The sequence below is a fragment of the Lepisma saccharinum genome, chromosome 6 (genome assembly GCF_977018435.1).
Source record: "Lepisma saccharinum chromosome 6, izLepSacc3.1, whole genome shotgun sequence".
In the NCBI taxonomy this organism is placed as follows: Eukaryota; Metazoa; Arthropoda; class Insecta; order Zygentoma; family Lepismatidae; genus Lepisma; species Lepisma saccharinum.
Genome location: NC_139234.1, coordinates 76,315,770 through 76,339,047, shown reverse-complemented (window position 1 = coordinate 76,339,047; position 23,278 = coordinate 76,315,770). Strand labels below are relative to the sequence as shown.

The following is a 23,278-nucleotide window of genomic DNA, read 5'->3' as shown; positions in this document are numbered from 1 at the left end:
GAATCGTCCTACTTGTGGCGCTACCTTTGTTGTGCAGCTTCCAAAAAGTTCGCTGCGACAACACCGACAGCGTAAGAAAGGTTTACGTGCAATACTATCAACAACAGGGTTATATAGAACATTCTCCATCTTTATAATTACGAATTTCCTTAAATTATCGTCACAGTATTCAAGAAGACAAAAACATAATTTTATGCAGTGTAAACTGAAAAATTTCCTGAAGGGGAGGTTCGAGCCTTCTGATCCCCAATTTCGATACATGCTATTAACAATAATAAATTTATAGAACATTCTTCGTTTTGCCTCTATAATTATTACTCTCAAATTAACATCATATTATTCAAGCACATAATTTTATCTAACGTAATCTGAAAAATTTCCTGAAGGGGGCTCAAGCACCCTGATCCCAACCTTGGATACATGCTATTGACAATAACAGGTTTTTAGAACATTCTCCGTCTTGTCTTTATAATTATTTTTCTCCTTAAATTATCGTCACATTATTCAAGAAGCCAATAGCCTAATTTTATCTAGTGTAAACTGAAAAATTTCCAGAGGAGGGTGGGGGGGGGCTCGAGCCCCTGATCCCCACCTTGGATACGCGCTATTAACAATAACAGGGCTATAGAACATTCGCCGTTTTGCCTCGATAATTCTTTCTCTCCTTAAATAATTGTCACATTATGCAAGAAGCCAAAAACCTAATTTTATCTAGTGTAAACTGAAAAATTTCCTGGGGGACGGGGCCCGATTCCCCTGATTCCCAACTTGGATACGTGCTATTATCAAAAATAGGGTTACAGAACATTCTTCGCCTTTTCTCGATAATTATTTCTCTCCTTAAATTATCCTCATTTTATTTTATTTCACACTTCAACGAACCAAAAACCTCATTTTATCTAGTGTAAAATGAAAACTTTCGGGGGGGGGCTCGAGCCCCCTAAGCTCCCCCTTGGATAAGTACCTGGCTAGAGAGTTAGTTAGTTCAGTGACTCTTGCCAGAATTGTGGAAATTCCTTGCCTCGTCGTATTGTGTCGGCGTTATTGCGAACGTTCTTCCCGCTATTGTTTTCGTAACCCCTCGGTGCTGAATCTACATCCATACCACTAAATAATATTGATGAAGTGTTTTGTGAATAGCCTAGAAGTAGTTAATGCGTTGAAATGTTTTTAAACTTACTTTCGAACGCAAAATTAGACTCAGTTGAATTTAGCAAGAAGTATTTTACATCGCGCCTCAGCATCATCGTGGGTGAGTTCCATAGGTAAAGGTAATGTAAATTTACCCGTGCATATAACGCCGTGCCATGAAGGCATATGCAAGAGTGGGGCCCCACACATTCTCGATCTCGACCATTTTGAGGTGATGTGATCACTACGCTCCGGCAGCCTTCAGCTCGCTGGTTTATTCTCAGGTACCCATTGATATAAGTGTGAGTGAACCTTGGAGGCAGAAGGCCGGAAAAATTCCAACCTTAGATAACCCATCCCGGGAATCGAACCCGGATCGCTCGCGTGGTTGTCAGACGCCCTAACGACTAGATCACCGCGGCTCCTTGCATGAATTCCAAATTTGATTATTTCAATATACTTTAATATATTTGCTTGCTCCTAGAATTTGTTAAATATCGAATGACTAGAAAGTAATTTCGTTCTATTACTTCATGTAGGTAGTAGTGGTATTAGTAGTGACATGAGCTGCATTAGTAGCAGTATTAGTATTAATTTCATTAATTAATTAATTATAAGTATTATTAATTAAATAAAGTATAATAAACACTGGAAATGTGAATTTGGCGGAAGTTTTAGAAATTGCTCCCGCCCCCTTTCATGTAATCCTATGTACGCGGCTGAGTACCATAGAAGAGTTTTGCCAAATAAATAGATTTATATGTTATTCTTGTTTACTTGTTTGTAGATGCATGTTCGTTTGATGGGCGAGCATGTTAAGTTGTCGACTTTCGGACTTCTGAGCGAAGTTCCCAGGTTTGAGTCCCGGTTTGGACATGGGTGTTATTTGTGAGAGTCCCTTCATCAATTTCATCATCACTCATTCTCATCATTGCGATTAGTCAAAAGTGGCAGAAGAGCCACGCTAAAATCATCCATGCCCTGCAAACATGGGCGTAGTTAAGGGAGGGGGGAGGGTTCGACGGATCCAAACCCTACCCTTTTGGTTCAGTAAAACTACCAGATTGCTTGTTTTATCCGTTTGATCATAAAAATTTCGTCGGACTTATTTTACTCTCCTAAATTAGAAACGTATAGGGGCTATCCACCGGAAGGAAGTGCCTTCGCGCGGACGCCATACTTGTAGCACAACAACTTCCGGTTCGTAAACTCACAACATGTCGCTAAAGGGAGCTGAGATTGTGTCATGTATGAAAGGAACGAATGGGTGTGTACAAGGAGGATGTAAACTACGGTAAGGGCTAAAAATCTTTCACGGATCTTTCTTCATCCATTTCCTCGAGATCTAGGCGCCAAAATTATTGCATTCAAGCTGTCAGGCGTGCAAATTGGAAGCCCATTAGCAGGAGTAGACTCCGCAGTAAAGACAACGAATGTGCAGGAAAATTAAGTGCGGGTACTATTATTAATTTTCGTCTTTTGCAAGGAAATCTTTTCAACATTGATAGATAGAGTGCCTCCCCGATGGAGCAGTGATGTCGGTCTCTGTGGAGGAGTGGTTAGCACAGCGCGCTGCAATGCCAGAGGTCCCGGGTTCGAATCCCGGCTAGGACATGGATGTTTGTGTTTGTATGTAATGAGAAAAACCGAGAAAATAGTAATATTGATATGAGTGAAAGTAGAGAAAATGCGTGAATGACGGGGAATACTACCCCATAGGAAAAAAAAAGTGGTAGCGTCGCCGCCTTGTAATCTAGGGGTCCTGGGTTCAATTCCCAGTGGAAGCATATAGTGGTTCGGATCCCACTTTAAACTGTAGGTTCAGTCCCGATTGGCCTTACTGTGCACAAAGTGGACTTAAAACACCAACTCAATCAATCAAATCAACATTGATAGAGAAGAGGTCCTAGGTTTGAACACCATGGTGTGTTATCATTAATTTTTCCAGTTTATTATTCATCTTTATTCATGTTTAACACAAATAGCAGAAAATTGACTTAAAATAACATTGAGTGTTTTGTATTTCTGCGTTCAAACGGGAACGAAACCAGCAAGTGTGCATTACCGCATCCCTCTGACTCGCCCTGACTGAAGATAGAAGAAACGTTTTCCGTTTTTTATAGGTCCGTACATCTCGCACTTTTTCACTTAAAACATAAATGTATACATTTAAGCGCTCTCGCTCTGTAGGAAAAATTACTTTCTATTAAATATGTAGGCTACAAATATCGCCAATGAAACGACGATCAGCAAATGGATCTCATCTTGGAATAATGCCGTATTACTTCCTAGTTGCTCATCCAATTGATATGCAAAGGCCTCCACTTTGCCCTGATCTCTCTTATTCTCTTCGTCGTCAAGTGCTTTTATATGATCCATTTCATCCGATATACAAAACGAGAAGAAAGACCGGAAGTACGTGCTTGAATTACCCGGCCTCCGTGAACCGGAAGTTGTTGTGCTACAGTTCCATAATCGATTGTGCCGTTCGATATGTTTTTGTTTACTCGTGGATAGCCCCTTTAGGACGGGATACAGATGGGAAGGAAATTACGTAATTCCACACACCAGATGGAAATGTAGACCAAATGTCTCCAATTTCATGATAGTTTCGGAATTTCTGCTATAAGAAACTGCATTGCGACCGACAAACCAGTTATAATTTTGTCCCCTTGAGTCTTCTTAAAGGAATTTGTTCTTTTAGAACGCAGTGCAAGAAAACTACGGGAACTCAGTAACATTCTCAAGTTGTTTGACACAAGATGAACAGATTGATTGATTGATTTAGATTTATTTTACTTCGCGTTTTGTACCTCTTGGCTAATTTGCGAAGGTGGAGATGAGTGATGAAATGATGAAATTGATGAATGGACATTCACAAACAACCAAGCCCGAGCGGGATTCGAACCCGGGACCCTTGGCGTCGCAGCGCGATGTGCTAACCACTTTTTTTAATTATTTTTTTTATTTATAAAAGGAATACCCCTAAGCGGTAGTATTCCCAGTTTATCATTTCTCGGCTTTTCTCAATTTTCATTTTTCTCATTAGGACAAACACAAATACCCAAGCCTCACCCGGGACTCGAACCCGGAACCCCTGACGTCGTAGCGCGCTGCGCTAACCCCTCCGCCACGGAGGTCGACAACCACTCGGCCACAGTGTCCGGCACAAGATGAACAGAAAAGTATCAATACTAAATAGCGTGATTTGTGGAAATGTAGAAACTTTAGAGGCTTTACAATTTACCAGTTCAAGAGAAACAGTTCAGCAAGCTCTTCAGTCTCTATAGTGTGTAACCTGTGAGGTGTTTGAAACAAACCAAATTGCTTTATGCAGTGCAACATTATTTTGGGAACCTCAAAAGGTGGACTGTTCAATATTGTGAACGTCAAGATATTTTTTAAAAAAAGAAAATCTAAGAGAAAATTCTGAGAACTTAAATGAAATTTATTTTAAAGCAGAGAATGAAGAAATGAAGAGACCTAGAACACCCAGCCGTCAAATAGAAGGAACAATGCACCAGCTGAGAGCACAAAAGAATATTACAAACTACACCATTATCGTCCATTTTTGACAGCGTCAGAACTCTGATACCAGCTCTCTTTTCTACTGCTCCCTTCTTGTAATATTCTATTGTAACGAATACGAGAAAATGTTCTTGATTTGAAGACCTTCAAGACGACAAATATATTTCAGAATATTAAACAACTTATCAATCACCGTTTGGTTTTTATTCATCCCTTTCCCAAGTAATTCACCAAGTATAATCTTACATATATTTTTTTTAAACTTTTTTCATCAATTTACTCGGGGGGGAATGAAGGTTACCCCTCGGTAGATTATCTATGCAACAAGACGATATAGTGGTGTTTTTTCTCATTTACATTGCAACGTAATTACTAAGGGCCAGGGGTGCTCATCCCCCCAAGCCCCATGACGCACTTCCCCCAAAAAAGGTAGAACACCCACCCACCCCCACCCCACGTTTATGCCGAATTAATTACTCAAATTATTTTTCACATTTTTCGGGTTACTGTCTCATTTGAAACAAAACCGTGTCCATTATACCGGCACCGGCACAAAAGCAAATCTCCCTCCCCCCTCATCGTCGCATTTTAATCGAGGGATTAGGGTTCGATACCCGCTGGAGGCACATATTGGTTCGTATCTCACATAAAACCTTAGGTACAGTCCCAAAAAAATTACTGTGCATACAAGTGGATTTAAAACTCAATTAATCAATTAAGGTGTGAAATTGATGAAGTTCTGTTGTATTTGTGTGAACAACGATTACAGAAAGAAAGATACATAACATCGGATATATCCAATCTAGAATGCTCTTGCTTTGTGTCCATGAGTTAACGTATTGCCTTGCAAGTAACAAGTTCCGGATTAAATTTACTTAGGTATCTCATAAATCTATTCCCTATTTATGCATTTGCGTCAAACTTTGCTTTATCATTTTAAATATCAGTGACGTGCACTGAGGAGTAGCTAGTCTGACAAGTTGGCCACTTTTTCTTTGTTCGTTCTGCACACATCTAGAAACATGTCCCTGTGCAATGTTAGCTTGTCTTTATTAAAGTCTGTCCCATCTCAATATTTTAATTGCTTATTATTTTTTGATAATGGCAAGTGAGAAATATTTATTTTATTTTGTTTTTATCAAACTAAAAATCTTGTGGGTGCGGCGCACCCACAATATTATTTATGTGGGTGCTCGAGCCCCGGAGCACCCACGTAGTCGGCGCGCATGCCCGACACCCATAATGCAAACTACAACGCCGTAATTCAAATTCAAACCAAAACTTCGTACAAGGTCGACACCAGCGCCACTGCGGATTTCATCTGTAAGTATTTTCCGTCTCGTGACTCCGACGCTACGTCAGCCTAATCTGTGCCATGTCAGTGTCACAGGAAATGCTGCAAGGTTTGCAGACGTCGGCGGGAATATCCCGACAAAAACTTAAGAGAGAGTGGTAATAATTGACAGCATACGGTGTGAATATCAAGTGCATATTACTTGGTGAAACAGCATCGGGAACTGATAACTTGATACGTATGTGCACCAAAAAAGTTTCTTAACTTTCTCTCTGTACAATTAACATTTCCAGTGATAAATTCAGGAAGCAAGTGATAACTTATTTCCAAGAAGTTGAACGCTATGAACTGGCAATTTTGATGTTCAGTGAAAGGTCTCACCATCTGTCGAGCGTGTGTTGTCGTCTCTTTTTTACGTGTTACAAAACTCAGAAGCAGCATCTAAAAATACACAAGCATTCACAGTATTCGGAACTGAAATCTGCTGTTTGCTGATTTGTTCAAGACCGACCGTGTATGGCTAAATCAAAAACGCAGTCAAGGGGAAATCAAATAAATCTGTAAGTATTTTCTGGGTCTATCTTTAAAGTTTGCATTCACGTATTCAGTGGCGTACCCAGGAATTTCATAGGGAAGCATGATCAATGGCAAGCACAGACATTTTATTGTGGGTGAGCCACTAATTGACTAATTGACCTATAAATTCTCTTGTTTTCCAGGTTTCAATCCTGCACTACATGAAAAGTCAGACCCGTATCTACGGCCACGGGGGGGGGGGGGGGGGGGGCAAACGCGCAAAAGGGATAAAGGTTGGAAAGGAGATGAGGAAAGAGAAGCCACATTTACTCTCCTACTGACGGCAGTCTCTATAGAGATCAGCGGCGGTTGTCTCTCGTTACCATTGTTGTTAAGAATTGTATCTTCAAGTGGTCTGTTTGTGTTCCTATAGCTAGGGACATCGATTTTTCGGTGTTATTTTTCTTGCTTTTCGATGTAAAATTATTTTTTCTTTTAAAATTTTAGTACACAATATTCTGCAAAATATAACTACCCAAAATTACACCTTCATTGTTCTTTTAAAGTAGTAATTTTTATTGTTCGTGATAGTTTGATATACTGAAAACAACTTTTGAGGGAGTTATTTTCCATTATTTATCTCGCTACATGGATCAATGTTATGGCTCGTGTGCAGGAGTGCCCATCCCCCCACAAGGTAGAATATCCCCCCCTGTTTATGCCAAATTAATTACTCAAATTATTTTTGTCAGACAAAATTTCCTATAAAATATAATACCAGGGGCAACCACTAATTTTTGTCTGGGGGGGTGGGCAAGTACCAGGATAAACGTACCAATAATAATAATAATAATGACATTATTAGTATTATTAGTGCTAGTAGTTATTGTCCTCAAAAATTACGCAAAAGGGGGTAGAAGTGAGTGCTATAGCATTTGTTTAGAACAAACGATTTGAAATATTTTTTTTAATACCGTCAATTTCACATTAGCTAATAATGGAAACCAAGCGCACAAACTGTATTTTTGAATGGCAGAAAATGAATGATAAATGCATTCCGAAGATACATGTGTAACTTTCATGTACTGTACAAGATATGTTTTACACATATGCAACATGGAGCGACATAAAATAAGAAAATACTACATATGCAACAAGCTAACACTAAATTGTGTATCTATTCAAAGATTATTCAATACAAATATACATAATAAAACACATATTATTTAAATACATCACATTACAGAAAACAAGTAGAATGCGAGCGAAGCGAGCAAGAAAATTTTTAGATCCAATTTTTGCAATTGAAAACAATATTGTTTTCATAGGGTGCAAAATAATTTCACTGGACGCCATGGCATTCTCTCTTTTACAACTTTTTTCTTTAGATCATTCGGCGCCCATGGCCGACTCCCGCCGCCCCTAGCTACAGCTCTGAACTTGACGAAAACGAGAAAAGCAGATAATGCGAACGAAGCAAGCAAGAAAATTTTACAAAATGTATTTTTATTTGCATAACATTTGGAATCGAAGGGGTAATTGCTCTTCTGTGACCACCCTGCAGGTGCCCTTGGCCGTCAATGTTTGTCCCCCCTTGCCCTCCTAGAATTAACTTCCGTCAAAGGTTGGGGGAGCAATGACCCCCCCCCCGGCCCCCTGTGTTTACGTCACTGTATAATACAGCATATTTAAGCAATATATGTTTACTTTAGATACTTTAGGCTCACTGCCATTGTTAGTCAACCTTATTCTGCACAGTTTGTCTGCTCGACTAACCTTGTATTAATGCGAATACCACGACACCCCTCCATCCAAACCGATTCTAAGGGCATAAGAGGTGGTGTTTCATTTCAACCATATCGCCACGATCACCCACAGGTAGGAAGAAAAAGCTATACATAATAACCAAAATTAAAAATCAATAACAAGTCAATCAAACTATACGATCCCCCACATTTTTATGTGAAGATGTATAGAATTGGTATAAAATTTTGTCCCCCCAAAAAATTCCCATGACGCAGACGCGTCATGAAACCCCCCTGTGGGCACCCCTGCTCCTGTGTAATATTAGTCAGTGTGCACTCGGTCTCCTTCCCTCAGGATTAGCTAAATATCAAATAAAATAAACTGTTAAGTTTTATTAGCATTTTATCACAGATGCCTACTAAAAGTTGATTGGTATTTGATGCAGTGGCTAAAGACTTCGCATTTCATGCCTTCCTTATTTTCAACATCGCACCCCCTAAATTTCATTCCGTACTCCCTCAGCACCCTTAGATGATTAATCGTGACGTCGCCGCTGGAGATAACGCCATGTCACCATTTCAAATTACATAATATTGTCATTTTGCAAAGAAACAGATCAAATAATTTTCTTTCTCATTTCTCTGGCCATACATCAATGTTTTGTCACATGATATTATACGTATTGCTTAAGAAGAGTTATTGCATTATATTCGTTCATGAAGATGTGATATACGAGTACAGGCATGGACGTACGGAAGGAGGGGCAAGGGGTGGCCACGGTCCCTCCCTGGGAAATGATTATCCACCTAAAAATTATGTTTCACACATAATTTCATTGCAGTCACAATAATTTATGCTAATTATTATAAGTGCGTTGAAGGAACATGATAATTTCAAACTGTAGCAGTGTATTTTGAGGGGGCATCACTATTATGGGTAAAAGTGCCCCCCCCCCCCACATGGAAAAAAATACCTTGCTTGCCCCTCCCTGGAAAAAAAATTCTGCGTACGGGCACTTATCTAGGGTTCGAAACCAAATGTTTCACAAATAATAATAATAATATAAATGTTTATTCATACGCGCGCGCGCGCGCGTTAACACAATTAACAGGTTTATTCATAAGAAGTATTAACATAGGTAAATTAATTAATATTGTTATTGTTGTTATTACATGAATAGATAGACTGCATAAGGATAGAAATACAACTAAACGTATTTCTTATCAAGATTACGCGTAGTTACGATCGCTAGAATTGATAGAAAAACAGTTGACAGGAGAAATTAATTAATGTAAAGAAATTAATAATCTAATATTTATTGAATAACAAAAAGGATTAAATACAGTAGATGAAGTGTACAATTTCTGATAAATATTTTGTGCATATTACTTTAAGCAGTAGTGATCTTAAATCTTCTTAGACTGCCAAATCTAAGCCCTATGTTCAGAGCCTAATCCTTGTCTTCGTGAGTTCGGCGGAAATATCATAAATAACTCTTTCGACGATCCAACAAACGCTAAACACGTAGGTATATTTTGATTATTTAATTGTACGTAGTACTTGTGATATACAGGTGCCCAGTGAACGAGAGTGGAAAGACGCCTACCTGAAAATTCCTCTGCCCTCCCAGACAAATCGAAATATAAATAAATATTAAGGAAAATGCAAATGGTAAATAAAAGTATATTCTGGACTTTACTCGTGCATATTACATATGTAATTGTATTATATTGTAATTTCTAGTATGAATATTGTCGATACTAGATATATTCTATTGGCCTACATGCTAGATATATTCGCAAATAATAATCACGCATAAGTATAGCGATCTTTTGGATTTACATCTACAGTTAAGATTTCGAAAATCGTAGTAAAATATCCTGATGTTTAATTCCAGTCAAACATAATTAATTCTACCTTTTCTTTCAAACTTCCTGAATTCTGTCCTTTGAAATAATAATTGTGATCTAGTAAACACTTCCGTGATATGCAAAGTAAGAATGTTTTCAGAATGAATTAAAAAGCTTTGAATGCTGTAGCATAGTCGTAAAATAAACAGTTTCAGGGTGCATCACAGTGATATAAAATACTAACAGTAAATACGTTAAGCTACACAATATGGTGTCATAATTTGAACATTATGTTTATTATTATTAAGCTGAATATAATTCTAAAGGAAAATGAAATTCAAGAAAATGTCACCGAGTCATTCATTCAAGGAAAAAAACTAAACATCCAAATTTACCTCTCGAAACTTGAGCTTTGGTCTCAAATACCTCTCAATAAAATAATTATTTGTTAGGTTAGGTTTTGCTTAGATGCACACACAACAAATTAATGTCAAATAAAGCAAATTTTGAAACTGCAAATTTTTCTGCGTTAACAGTGGTAAATAAATGGGAAACAGTTGAAACTTATGAATCTGCAAACATGGCCGGTGTCGCAGGAATGGCTTACCCCGAGAGATTTAACCCCCCCCCCCCCCGGTAGTAATTCCCTAGGAATGGTTTACCTCCTTAGCTAAAAGTGGCCTATGGTGACACTAATATATGCTTACAGGCCGAAACCAAGTGTTAGGTAATAATCAAAATCTAATTATTGATAACAACTCGTCTGAACCAGTTTCCAAATTCAAATACTTAGGAGTAATATTAACAAACGAAAATTATATTAAAGAGGAAATAAAAAGTAGGCTCAATTCAGGAAATGCATGTTACTTCTCTCTTCATAAACTTTTGTCTTCTCGTTTAATATCTAAGAAACTAAAAGTTTAAATATACAAAACAGTAATTTTGCCTGTAATATTATATGAATTCGGAACTTGGTCCCTTACATTAAAAGAGGAACATAAATTGAGAGTATTTGAAAATAAGATCCTTAGGAAAAATCTTTGGACCTAAAAGGGATGAGGAGACAGGTGATTTTAGAAGGTTACATAATTTAGAACTACATAATTTGTATTCATGTCCAGATATTATTAGAATAATTAAATCAAGAAGACTTAGGTGGGCAGGCCATGTGGCACGAATGGGAGAGGAAAGAGGAGTTCACAGGATTCTTGTTGGGAAACCTGATGGTAAGAGATCTGTAGGAAGGCCAAGACGAAGATGGACCTAAGGGAAATCGGTAGGGATGGAAAAGATTATATAGAACTTGCTCAAGATAGGGACAGATGGAAGGCCTGTGTTGCTGCAGCCATGAACCTTCGGGTTTAAGAAGGCGAGAGAGTTAGTTAGTTAATAAGAACGGTAAAATATTTCCTTTATTTCAGTCGCATTACTATGTTCAGAATTGTCTTCGTCTATTATCTTATGAAACGTTTGGCGTTGTCCACGATTACGTTCATGTAGAACATGACTAATGTTGGCCATTTCAAGAGGGTCAAAAGGTAAAAGTTTACTACGTATTTTACACCCAGTTCTTTTTTGCGCGTGTAATTGCAACAATATTGCCTGTACTTGTTTAATGTTCTGTTGTACTTTTCCCCCTCTTACCCCTTCATCAGTTAGCTCTCTCAATACTTTATAATAAAAATTGTATTTATTATTCCAATCCTGGTTCCGTTCCCTACTATATTGTCTACAAAATCGTTGGATAGCTGGCTTTAGATATTCATCCCACCACTTAATTATATTTATTTGTTTCGCTCTTAATCGTTCCCAATACTTCCATTTCTCTTGGAATTTGTCAGCAAAAAGGGGATCATCAAGTAAAGAAATATTCATTTTCCAGTATCCATACCCATATTGTATATTTGGCATTTACATTTTCACCGCCATTATAATTGCACTATGATCTGAGAAGCAAGTTGGCACCAAATTAACATTCGTGATATTAGGGATGATTGATTGTGAAACATAAAATCTATCTAACCGTCCGTGAAGCACCCCCATCCTTTACGTATGTGAAACCTGCACTTGTTGGGTGCAAAGTGTCCCATGCATCTTTCCATAGAAACCCATTTACCAACGGTTGCAGCGCATTGGATGTATTAAATCCAGGGCGCTGGTCTTTTGGCAACAACACACAATTAAAATCGCCTCCACAAATAATATGTTGCTTATTACCTTGAAGTTCCGTCGCTACGTCAGTTGCGAAAAATTCATTGCGTTGCTGCCTCTGATTACTACCAGAAGGCGCATACAGATTACATATCCACAGGTTTTCCACTTTTACAGTTTTAATTCTACCACTCGAATTGTATTCTACATTTGATATAGGTATATTGTTTCGAACTAATACAGCTGTTCCTTGCGCGGAATATGTGGAATTATTATAGAATATACAATATAATTAGAGGGTAATTCATAATTAGTTGTTGCTACTTCTTGAATGAGGACAATATCTATAGCTGACTGAATTAGAAAGTCCCCCAATGCACTTTGTTTTGTTTTGTTTTGTAATTTGTTTATGTTTATACTAGCAAGTCTAAGGGCGGTTAGCATCACTATGGATATGTAAACACTTGCTTTTACAATACTGTTAAATGTATACATTGTTGTACTGTTTTTTGGTGTACTTTACACACAAGGATTCTCAAAAATCCAAAAAATACTATTTTACTCTATACTACCTATATGTTATATTCTGGCTATATATGCAATATTTCACACCAATTATCACGGCCAAACTATTTGTTAAAGTAATTGTTTTGATTTACTTAAATCACCTACCCTAAGCGTAGATCTTCTTTTCGCTAAGTTCATGTTGCTCACTGACGCCGAATTTTTAGTCCTTTTTTTGGGCCAGTTACATTTTCCACTACAAGTTTCACATTTACATTACTACTCTCACTTTCTTCATCAGTAATCAACTCACTATCCATGTCTTTCTCCATTGCGTCTTGTTGTTCTTCCTGTCTTTCCGCTGTCTTCTTATCCTTAATATCATTGGTGCGTACCACGCCATCCTCTGGGACAACTTATCTCACTGATTCCGGGTTGGAGTTTTCTTTCTCAGGTACCAAACATTGTGTACCATCTTCCTCTGTGGTCTTCGTAGCCGCAACTGCCACTTTCGCTTCCTTCGTTGTGCCTTTTACGGGGTTGGTGTAGATATTCCGTTCTTCCGGGGGTTAGGGTGACTTCCTGTAGGTATTTCAGTTGCTTCCAGCTGGTTCTCAAGGCTAGTAGAAGGTGTTTCACTGGATGGAACTTCGTGGTATGGTCCCGAGGTTCCTACGTAACCTTCTCGTCGTTGCGTCACTTGACTGTAGTTTCGTCCGTGCCTGAGCGGAACTCTCAGGACAGTGGGTTGACGAAGCTCGCACATTCTACGTTCATGACCAGGCTGGCGACAAATCTGGCACGTCCGTTACTGTCCATCATAGATAACGTGACACTGGAACGAGAGGAAATGACGGTATTGTTTTTTTGACTTCCATTTTAGCCACTCGCACTCCATTATACACTGGGTATCGAAAGTTCCCCGACCATTGTTCTTTGTCTACACTATCGACAGCTCCAAATTCTCGCAGTTTTTTTTTTTACACTATCATCGTCCATTTTCAGTGGGAGGTTAAGGACACGCATAAATTTCACTTCCCTTCCTGCATCCTTTAATGACACTTTCACACTATTGCCATCAGCTTAACGAAATTCCATGCCAGGCCCATGTTGTTCTAAGAGTTTCTCATTGTCCCTTCTCTCACAAATTTAATATACACACAACGTGTAATTATCGGGAGTTGTATTCCCATCAGTTCGTCAACATGCACACGAAATTTTCCGTGAATAAATTCATTTACATCCGTTGCCCTCGGTTTAGGAGCATTCACTGGAAAGCTTATCTTTATCGTGTTAAGCCTATTCATTTCGTTATTTTTACTTGGCACTATAGTACTTAGTGGTTTACTGATTTGTCGCTTATTTTACAAGTTCAATTTTTCAGACGTAGTTGACTCACTAGCTGCACTGGGGGAACGCACTACTAGAGAATGATATCAGCACGTCGTACACCAACGAACTACCACTGAGCTACCGAGCCGGCCTGGTCTCGCCTGGTTTTTCGCTATCGCTGTTTTGCCTGCATCCATGCCAAATCAACACAGATATGTGCAACTTCCAACCTGACCATCTCCGATTTTTATGAAATTTGGGTAGTTGAAACTACGCATGGAACTTAGTAACTATGAAGATTTTTAATTTCGTTCGTCTTGTAATTGTTAAATTATTCAAGGTCAAAGTTAGCAGAAATTGCCCTTTTTGAGCCCGCTTAGCTATACTAAATGTGCTGTAACTCCGCCCCTATTTTGCCTAGGAAGCTCAAATAAAGCTTATTGTACAGGGAATTGAACAAGCTTTCCAGTGATATATAACAAGCCTACCTTTGGATAAAACATAATTTTGTCACGTGACCATGACCTTTGACCTTAAATATCTCAAAACATGTGATCACCAAAAATCGTGAAAAAAATATATTTGGTCCCTCGTGCCATACTATAAAACATATCAAAGAATTATTCTGGGACTGCAATGGGATCAGAAGATAAAAAATAATCGTAACAGATTCATACATCGGAGACACATTTCTTCAATTTTACACAAGAAACTACTTACGGAAATGAGTTTCTCCAAGGTTTGCAACGTTCGTCGAGGTATTTTCTTTCAACGTGGAATCTATTTGACCGGGAAATCATGTATTTTTCAAGAGACATATCTCACCGAACGCACAATTGCCATTGCTTTCATTTGATTGCACTACGACGACCGGATGCTGCGTACGTTTGATGACGTAAGCCCCTGTAAATGTTTCAACCCCCCTCTTTTTTTTAGTATGCTTGCCTAACGTAACCAAACCTAACCTAACCTTATCGGAAATGGTTCGTGGGGCTATCCGTCAGCTACCCGTGCATAATGTATAATTTCCACCGGTGACGAACAAGGTAGTAGGTATTTTTCGGTGAAGAAGGTTGAAACACTGCATACCCACAACTTGAGTCAAGATGTGTTCCGAAAGCGAAGAAAGGAATAAAAAAAAGCACTCGGAATGTGAAAAATTGCGTTTGTTGTCGTAAAAAGCATAATGGCACCTTGAACGATGTTCCGCAATACACAATTGGTAAGTACGAACCATGAGAAACACAAAATATGAGATTTTAATGTGTCTCTGATCTATGAAACTGGTACCAAAATAATATGTGTAACTATGTGACTGATAAAAGCCTCATTACATGAACTATGACGAGTCAAAAGTCTTTTAAGTCTTTTTCCTTTGAAATTTTTGCGTTGAATTCAATATGGCGGCCAACACTATGCCGGACCTGCTCTTGACACACACAGCTAGAGATCTCCCTGTGCCTAATCGATTTCTTTCATGACCAGGATAACTCCTTTTGACCAGCGGCGTATACTCTGGGTCATCTAGGTAATCGCAGATGACCCGGCTGTATTTCTTTTTTTTAAATATATATATATATATATATATATATATATATATATATACACACACACACACACACACACACACACACATTTCTTCGCAATATTCTTCCAAACCAATTTCGATGCATACATTTCTTTGCTTCCAGCGCGCGAATGCTTCCAACCGTTTGCCGCTGAATGTCCGGGAACCTTTCTCCAGCCGGTGGAATGACTTCAGGGAATCTCACCCCGACGTCATTCAACCCGTTTCCCTTACAACCCTTGGCGAGGAGGGAGGAAAGGGGGGGAGGAAACACTATTTCTCAGGCTCGGTGATTCCGTGGCCAGGGTAAGCTCCTTCTTGTGAGAGTCCACCGGTCGCACTCTCCACGCCAGAGCCTTTTCCATTCCCTCCGCTGAACTAGGGAAAACATACCCGGTAGAGTGCGAAGAACAGGAATATTGAATAACATGGGCAAACCAATTCCACGCTAATTTTCACTTTACATTTGTTTCTGTCTTGCTGATTTCTGTTACTTGAACAAAAATTTATCAAAAGGAAAAAGCTTAAATATTGAAGATGAAGCAAACTAAATTAAAATTCAAAGCTTAAGCAATTAAAGCACCTATATGCTGACTCCCCCCATCCTTGTATTTACAAAAATAGTTATTGTTTCTTCTCTCTAATCTTCTTAAAGCAGCGAGTATACTTCTTTCACTGAACTGAATATTTTTTAAGGGAAAGATATCAAAAATAAATTATATATATATATATTAGTTAATTTAAGTTGCTATATTCCGCCTCTTTAGATTAATAGTGATGAAGATGAACGAATTATACATAAAACGAAAAAAAACACATCAGGCATGTAGCCAGGTGGAGGACTCGGGGGACTGAAACCCCCTCCCCGAAATCCTACAAATATCTAATTTAAAAAGTGTATAGTGGTAATTAATTGTACTTTATTAGCAGGATTAAACACCTTGCATAATACGTTGTAATAATCTGAGAGTCATCTTCAGGACTTCTAACCCCACTGTTTCAACTTTATGTGGCGGCTGCTAATAAGGGATGATCCCCACCCCGAAATAAAATTCTGGCTCTGGCCTGCAATGATTTGAACTTTTAAAACCTGTCATTTCGAGCTCGGAAAAAGATTTTTTTTATCATTCATAGGGAATTTCATTCTGAGCCAGGAACACAACAACAGAAGTTTGGCGCGTGAAACTGAATGCGTGTAGTCGTTTGCTTCGTGCTGTGCTTCGTGTTTATTATTTATTTAGGTGTTAGTGTTTGTCGTGATAGTGCTGTGTTAAAGGGTAATGGATGTGATACAAGGTTTGCTTGTGGAATCTTTTGGAACAAGATCTTTTCAGGAGAAGTTGCAAATTGTTAATACAGGCCAGTGTCATCGCTTGAACTTATTTCTACACACAAAGACAAAAATCGGGAATATGTGAGGCATTTTCGCAAGCAAATTATGACAAAACACCATGGTTGACAAGAAGTATAAGTGTTGATAAGCTTTGCTTTTTGTTGGCCGTGCTTACTTTTCGGGGCTGAAAAGAATGTATGGACGCGTGGCGGATACTGTAATCTTTGCAACGCTTGTGCCAAACATGAAAAATCCAAAAGTCACTTAACTTCCTTTGTTAAGCTGCAATCTTTCGCACAGACACGTATTGACGTGCAACTGGATATGGTACAGCACAAGTAATCGGGTCCTGGAGTAAGTTGAATTTTGCACTTAAATTAATATTGCGTGTTTTTATTTCACTAGTGCGCGTCTTTCATTTTATATTTCACAGGTTGTTTTTTTATAGCTTTATAATACTGTCTTGTTTTATCATTTGAAATTCTACACGTATATTAAACTGCAATAACGAGAATTAATTGATTGTGGTCGTAGCAATAAGGCAAACATTCCGACACAATATTCCTAAATCCAATATGGATCCTGACATAAATTGCACGGAAACTTTTGGAGTTTGAGGATCAAGGGTCGGAGATTACCTACTCGTTAGAACCAGCATACGCCACTGCTTTTGACTCGTCCATGTAATGAGGCTTTTATCAGTCACATAGTTACACATATTATTTTGTATCTTCTGATCCCATTGCAGTCCCAGAATGTTTTTTTTAATATGTTTTATAGTATGGCACGAGGGACCAAATATATTTTTTTTCACGATTTTTGGTGATCACATGTTTTGAGATATTTAAGGTCAAAGGTTAAGGTCACGTGACAAAATTATATTTCTATCCAAAGGTAGGCTTGTTATATATCACTGGAAAGCTTGTTCAATTCCCTGTTCAACTCCCCAAATTTCATGAAAATCGGAGATGTTCAGGTTTGGAGCTGTGTTGATTTGGCATGGAATGACTCCTGCGTGGAATCGTCTCTACCAGTGCTACCGCATCAGGATCTGAAACACAGTATACTTCGACGTTGCCTGGTTTGAGTCCTGGTCGAGCCTGCATTTTTCGCTGAAAATGTCTACGTAGTACATCTCCTGTGTGTGCCTAATCTACAATAGTTAACATCTCTACGCTGGGAGGAACCAGGCAACGTCGAAGTGTACTGTGTTTCAAAGGCAACAGATCCCGTTGCAGTAGCACTGGCAAAGAAGATTCCACGCAGGTAAAACAGCGATAGCGAAAACTCAGGCGAGGCCAGGCCTGCTCGGTAGCTACTCATTGAATAAGGGACCTTCAGGATGGTGTGGTAACGTTATCAAGGGGCTGTGGGTCGATACCCTGTGCGGGCGCATGGTGGTTCGGATTCCAATTTAAACTTTAGGGCCAGTCCTGATTAGCCTAAAGTACACAAAGTGGACTTAAAAAAAATCCCACCAAAAAATAAAACATTACAAATGTCCAATACAATATAAAATTGTGGATTGTAGACATAAGCTGATCTTTAATCATATATAGTGGCTAATAAGTCAGTTGATAAAAATGCCTATTAATTAATGTAAATACCTTTTTAACAAATGCCAAGCCATGCAGGCAACATTTATTGCAAAAAGGCCGTTGCATAACCTATCACATCTTTCTTATGATAAACATAAGTTACTGCTTTAGTCAAGAGGCTACTATGATTGTCAACGAAGAGGTGAATTATTGGCATTGTCAACTAACTTATGTGCCACCTTGTACGTAAACATTTCACAAGCACTGAAACTATAATCTATAATTATATTTTCAGCATGTCATCCTTGCCAGAGAGACGTCATTATTCACTAAAAGGCTAAATGTCCACGAGCGAAGATATGAAGATGACGCAAACTACTAACCAAGCAAAAGAAGAACTTCAAGAAACTCGTAAAAGATTAAAAGAAATAAATATAAGATTAGATGAATTGGATAAGCTAGATAGAAGTAAACGTGGTACCGTTTTGCTGCTGAACTATTTTCCAGAGAACAATGACGTAATGGTGCCAGATAAAGTTATTGAAGTATTCAGATCCACCATTGGGTTAGTGCATCCGAAAAGGGCAATCAGGAGCTGCTTTCGCACAGGAAGTGTAATAGCTGTGGAATTTCAGTATCCAGAAGACGTAGCATCTCTATTGGCTAGATCAAATGAACTAGGAATGAAAGGATGCCATGTTATGGATTTTGATTTTTACAGATTAGAATTAATGACATATTGTCTCGAAGTTATTCACCAGAATATTAGTAAAGCATTAGAAGCAGTAGATGATATTTGCACTACACTGGAATTAACCGAGGAACAGAGAACCATGCAGCAGATACTCCAAAGAGAGGAAACTGAAGAATCAGGAAAAATTAAGAGGGATTTGTTGGGTTCTGGAGATGTGAAAGAAGAAAAATTGGAGAAATTACCAATTACAGAGCTTTACATGTCATCAGGGCAGGCAGATTCGTCATGTGATGTTTCTCTGGAAATTCAAGCACGTAAGAATATCTCAGTTCAGCAGCAAAAAACAGCGATTGATTCCCATCCTTTACAATTATCACCACAGGAGCAAAGAACAGCCAGTGATTCTCATCCTAATTCACCATTAGCTACGAGATCACCACAGCAACAAGAAACAGACAGTGATTCTGATCCTAACTCACCATTAGCTACGAGATCACCACAGCAACAAGGAACAGACAATGATTCTCATCCTAATTCACCATTAGCTACGAGATCACCACAGCAACAAGAAACAGACAGTGATTCTGATCCTAACTCACCATTAGCTACGAGATCACCACAGCAACAAGGAACAGACAATGATTCTCATCCTAATTCACCATTAGCTACGAGATCACCACAGCAACAAGAAACAGACAGTGATTCTCATCCTAACTCACCATTAGCTACGAGATCACCACAGCAACAAGGAACAGACAGTGATTCTCATCCTAATTCACCATTAGGTACGAGATCACAACATCAACAAGGAAGAGTGAATGATTCTAATCGTGAACTTCAAGACTTTGACTTTTCATTAGAAGAAGAATTATTGTATGACTCTCATCCAAATATTGTGTCAGATGATTCATTTGACCTTACCCAATTCCAAAACACAACTTCAGCGAATATGACAGGAAACCAAACCTTGAATGCAGATGAACCTTGTAATAATGCCACAGGATCGTCAGAACAAACTTCAACACTTGAGAAATTTAAAAAAAACACAAGAGATGAAATTGTATCTCTAGCTTCATGGAATGTGTCAGGACTTAGCAGGAAGATTTTGAGGCCAAGTTTCAGAGAATATGTAAAACAATTTGATGTAATATATTTTTGTGAAACTTGGTTTACGGATGGAGAAGATTACGAACTAACAGATTACGAGTGGAAGTCAAAATATGTAGACATAGCAGAAAACAGAGGCAGGTCTCCAGGTAAAGTTGACAAAGGTAAGCCAAAAAGTGAAGGTAGAGGAGAAAACAGAGGTAGGTATCCAGGTGGAGTCGTAATGTATTGGAGGAAAAATCGTTTGAAGTTAATGAAAGAAATACCAACAGAAACAAATGAAATAATAGCCCTGAAATTAAAAATAGACAATTCATTAATCATGTACATTGTTGGCATTTACAGACAACCTAGTGAACCTTATGTGAACCAAAATTTTTGGGAACATTTTAAGACAGTTATAGAATATATAAGAAGTGAAGATGAAGTGTCAAAAATCTTGATCATGGGTGACCTGAATGCAAGAATTGGACCAGAGAATGTGACTGATAAAGAACATGAGAGAAGGAGGAAGAGTCAAGACAAGAAGTACGATCTAAAATTTGGAGGAAAACTGATGGAGTTATTGAGAGAAATGCATTTAGAAATACTAAATGGAAAATATTTTGATGACAAGGAGGGGAAATACACATACAAAAGTGATTCTAAAAGTAGTACAATAGATTATGTATTCTGTACCCAAAATCTGATTGATTGTCTGAATCATTTTAGAGTAGATGATAAGAGAACCGAATCTATTCATTTTCCATTGGTAACGCATATATTAACACGAGCATGCCAAGTTAGTCATAATGAGAGTACCTAGTCAATTTCCAAGGATATTGCATGCCACTACACTCTGGAGTGATAAGTGTGGCTGCCAGTTTGGTTTCTACATTCGCAGGATGCTGACATATTTGTGTATGTTCGTAAAGATGACGAGGAAATTACAAGATTTCCTAAATTAACTTCATCGAGTTACTCTTTCCAGTAACGCCGACCGCTGTGGCGAAGTTAACACAGCATGCTAAGACGTCAGGGGTCCCGAGTTCGAAGACCGGCCTTGGTATGGGTCTTATTTGTGAGTGTTCAAAATATCCACCTCAACAAATACACTACATGCATGATGGCGCTCCCGCACACTATAGTCTCGTTGCCCGCAGGTTTCTTCATCGAAGGTACGCTGGTCGGTGGAGGTGGACCAATCGCCTGGCCTCCACGTTTACCTGATTTAAACCCCTTGAACTGCTACTTGTAGGGCCATTTAAAATCACTGGTGTATTCGTCTCTGATGGCAGATGTGGACACTCTCCGCAGAAGAAATATATAGCACGTTGTGAGACAATACGGAACACTCCAGAAATTTTAGAGTGTGTTCGCGTGGCCATGCGACGTCGCTGTGCGGCCTGTCTTGACACAGCAGGTGGACATTTTGAACATCTCCTCCAGGGTACTGTAAAGAACTCAGTGTCATAGACCACATGTGGGAGATACAGACATTCCGGTTAACACCTGTTGCGATAGCGTATAACTCGGAAACCAAGCATTTACATACCTATGTTTAGCCTACATAAACTATTTTCATTGTATGCATATGAGGAACACATTCCTGAAGTCATTCCACTTATTTTTGGGACACCCTGTATATACTGTTTATAAAATATCCTGATGTAGAGTAGTTGCGAGAATTTTTAATACCACACTGATGACACACGCACAACGGTTGTTGCCGTACAATACCAACAAGCGTTCACGACGGTTAGAAAATGTTAAGACAAACTTTTGAAGATACGAGCCCTCAAGAGACGGCAATTTCTACCTTGCATGTATGCAGTCACGCGGCCTGTCGGTAATGTACTACGACACACCGTGCAAAGTGATAAGATCACTTATGAAAGTAGTTTGTTTGGTCAATAACAAGATCAAGATTTGAAATTAATCAACGATCGATATTCGCATCATTCTTATAATTTTCTTTGACAACGTGTTTCATTTACTTTCAACAATTGGACGGGTTATAGTTACAGTGGTGTATGTCACTTTTTAAAAAAAGCAAAGAGTCTGACTCACAGCACTTTGCTGATCAACACAACTGCTGTTTCCTTTATCACTAGAACTTCAACTGTCATCTGTTGCCAGTTGAATGAATCTCTGACTTACTACTCGTTTTCTGTTAACAGATTGACTTATTTCGATCTGGTTTCTGTGTCTAAGTCTTTTTTTATTATTATTATTACAAAGTGACTTACACCACTGTAACTTTAACCATCCAATTATAACCATAACCCAGAGATCCGTGGATCGTAACCATGCTCTGCGCACTTTGTCTGGAAGTGTTCATTCACACTCCGCTGCCTTCATTGATCCCATAGTCTGTCATTTATCTATTAAAAATGTTGTTGTTTCTCGAGAGAAAGAAAATAAATGTCAGTGGCAACTGTCACTCTGTACCGCATGCCTGCATACATACAAAATATAAATTGCTGTGTTTTGAAGTCTCATAGTGTCAGTGACGGCTATTGGGATCCAAAACTGGGGGGACAAGCGGAGTTTACTTTCCGTTGGTAGATAAGGTTTAGCATAGTGCGGGGATAAAAGTGAGAGGGGACAAGTGCCCTCTTTTGCGCCTCCTAATCGTCGCCCCTGCTTAGTGTACAATAACGAGCAAAATGTTATTGAGCAAAGCTGCAAGTCTGTCTTGCTTGTCGGTTTTGTTCGGCAACACCCTATGTGCAGATAGCTTTGTTGTTACCATCGCTATTCTGCCACTCTTTGGATAATCGCGACGATTAGGATGACTGATGATTAGACGAAATTGATGAATGGACACTCACAAAGAGCACCCAGGCCGGGACTCGAACCCGGAAACTCCGGAAGGGAGGTCGAAAGGTGATTAGTTTACGTGCTCGACCACCGAGTCGACCATTTCTATATGTACAGTCACCAGCAATAAATATGGGACACGTAGATCCTGAAGTGCTCGTTTCCCTGCAAGGCGTTATGTATGT

The 23,278-nt window shown here is 38.8% G+C and overlaps 1 protein-coding gene across 1 annotated transcript; it reads left to right on the top strand.

Annotated features, from left to right (window-relative positions):
• Positions 1 to 6,078: 6,078 nt before the first annotated feature.
• LOC145988890 (uncharacterized) lies at positions 6,079 to 23,107 on the top strand. Its single transcript, XM_083124176.1, has 2 exons — positions 6,079 to 6,513; positions 18,786 to 23,107. Exon 2 carries the CDS (start codon positions 18,832 to 18,834, stop codon positions 21,094 to 21,096), a length of 2,265 nt encoding a protein of 754 aa, XP_082980302.1. The 5' UTR covers positions 6,079 to 6,513; positions 18,786 to 18,831; the 3' UTR covers positions 21,097 to 23,107.
• Positions 23,108 to 23,278: the final 171 nt, after the last annotated feature.

Coding starts and splice junctions, on each gene's coding strand:
- LOC145988890 (XM_083124176.1), top strand. CDS start 18,832: ATGTCCACGAGCGAAGATATGAAGATGACGCAAACTACTAACCAAGCA.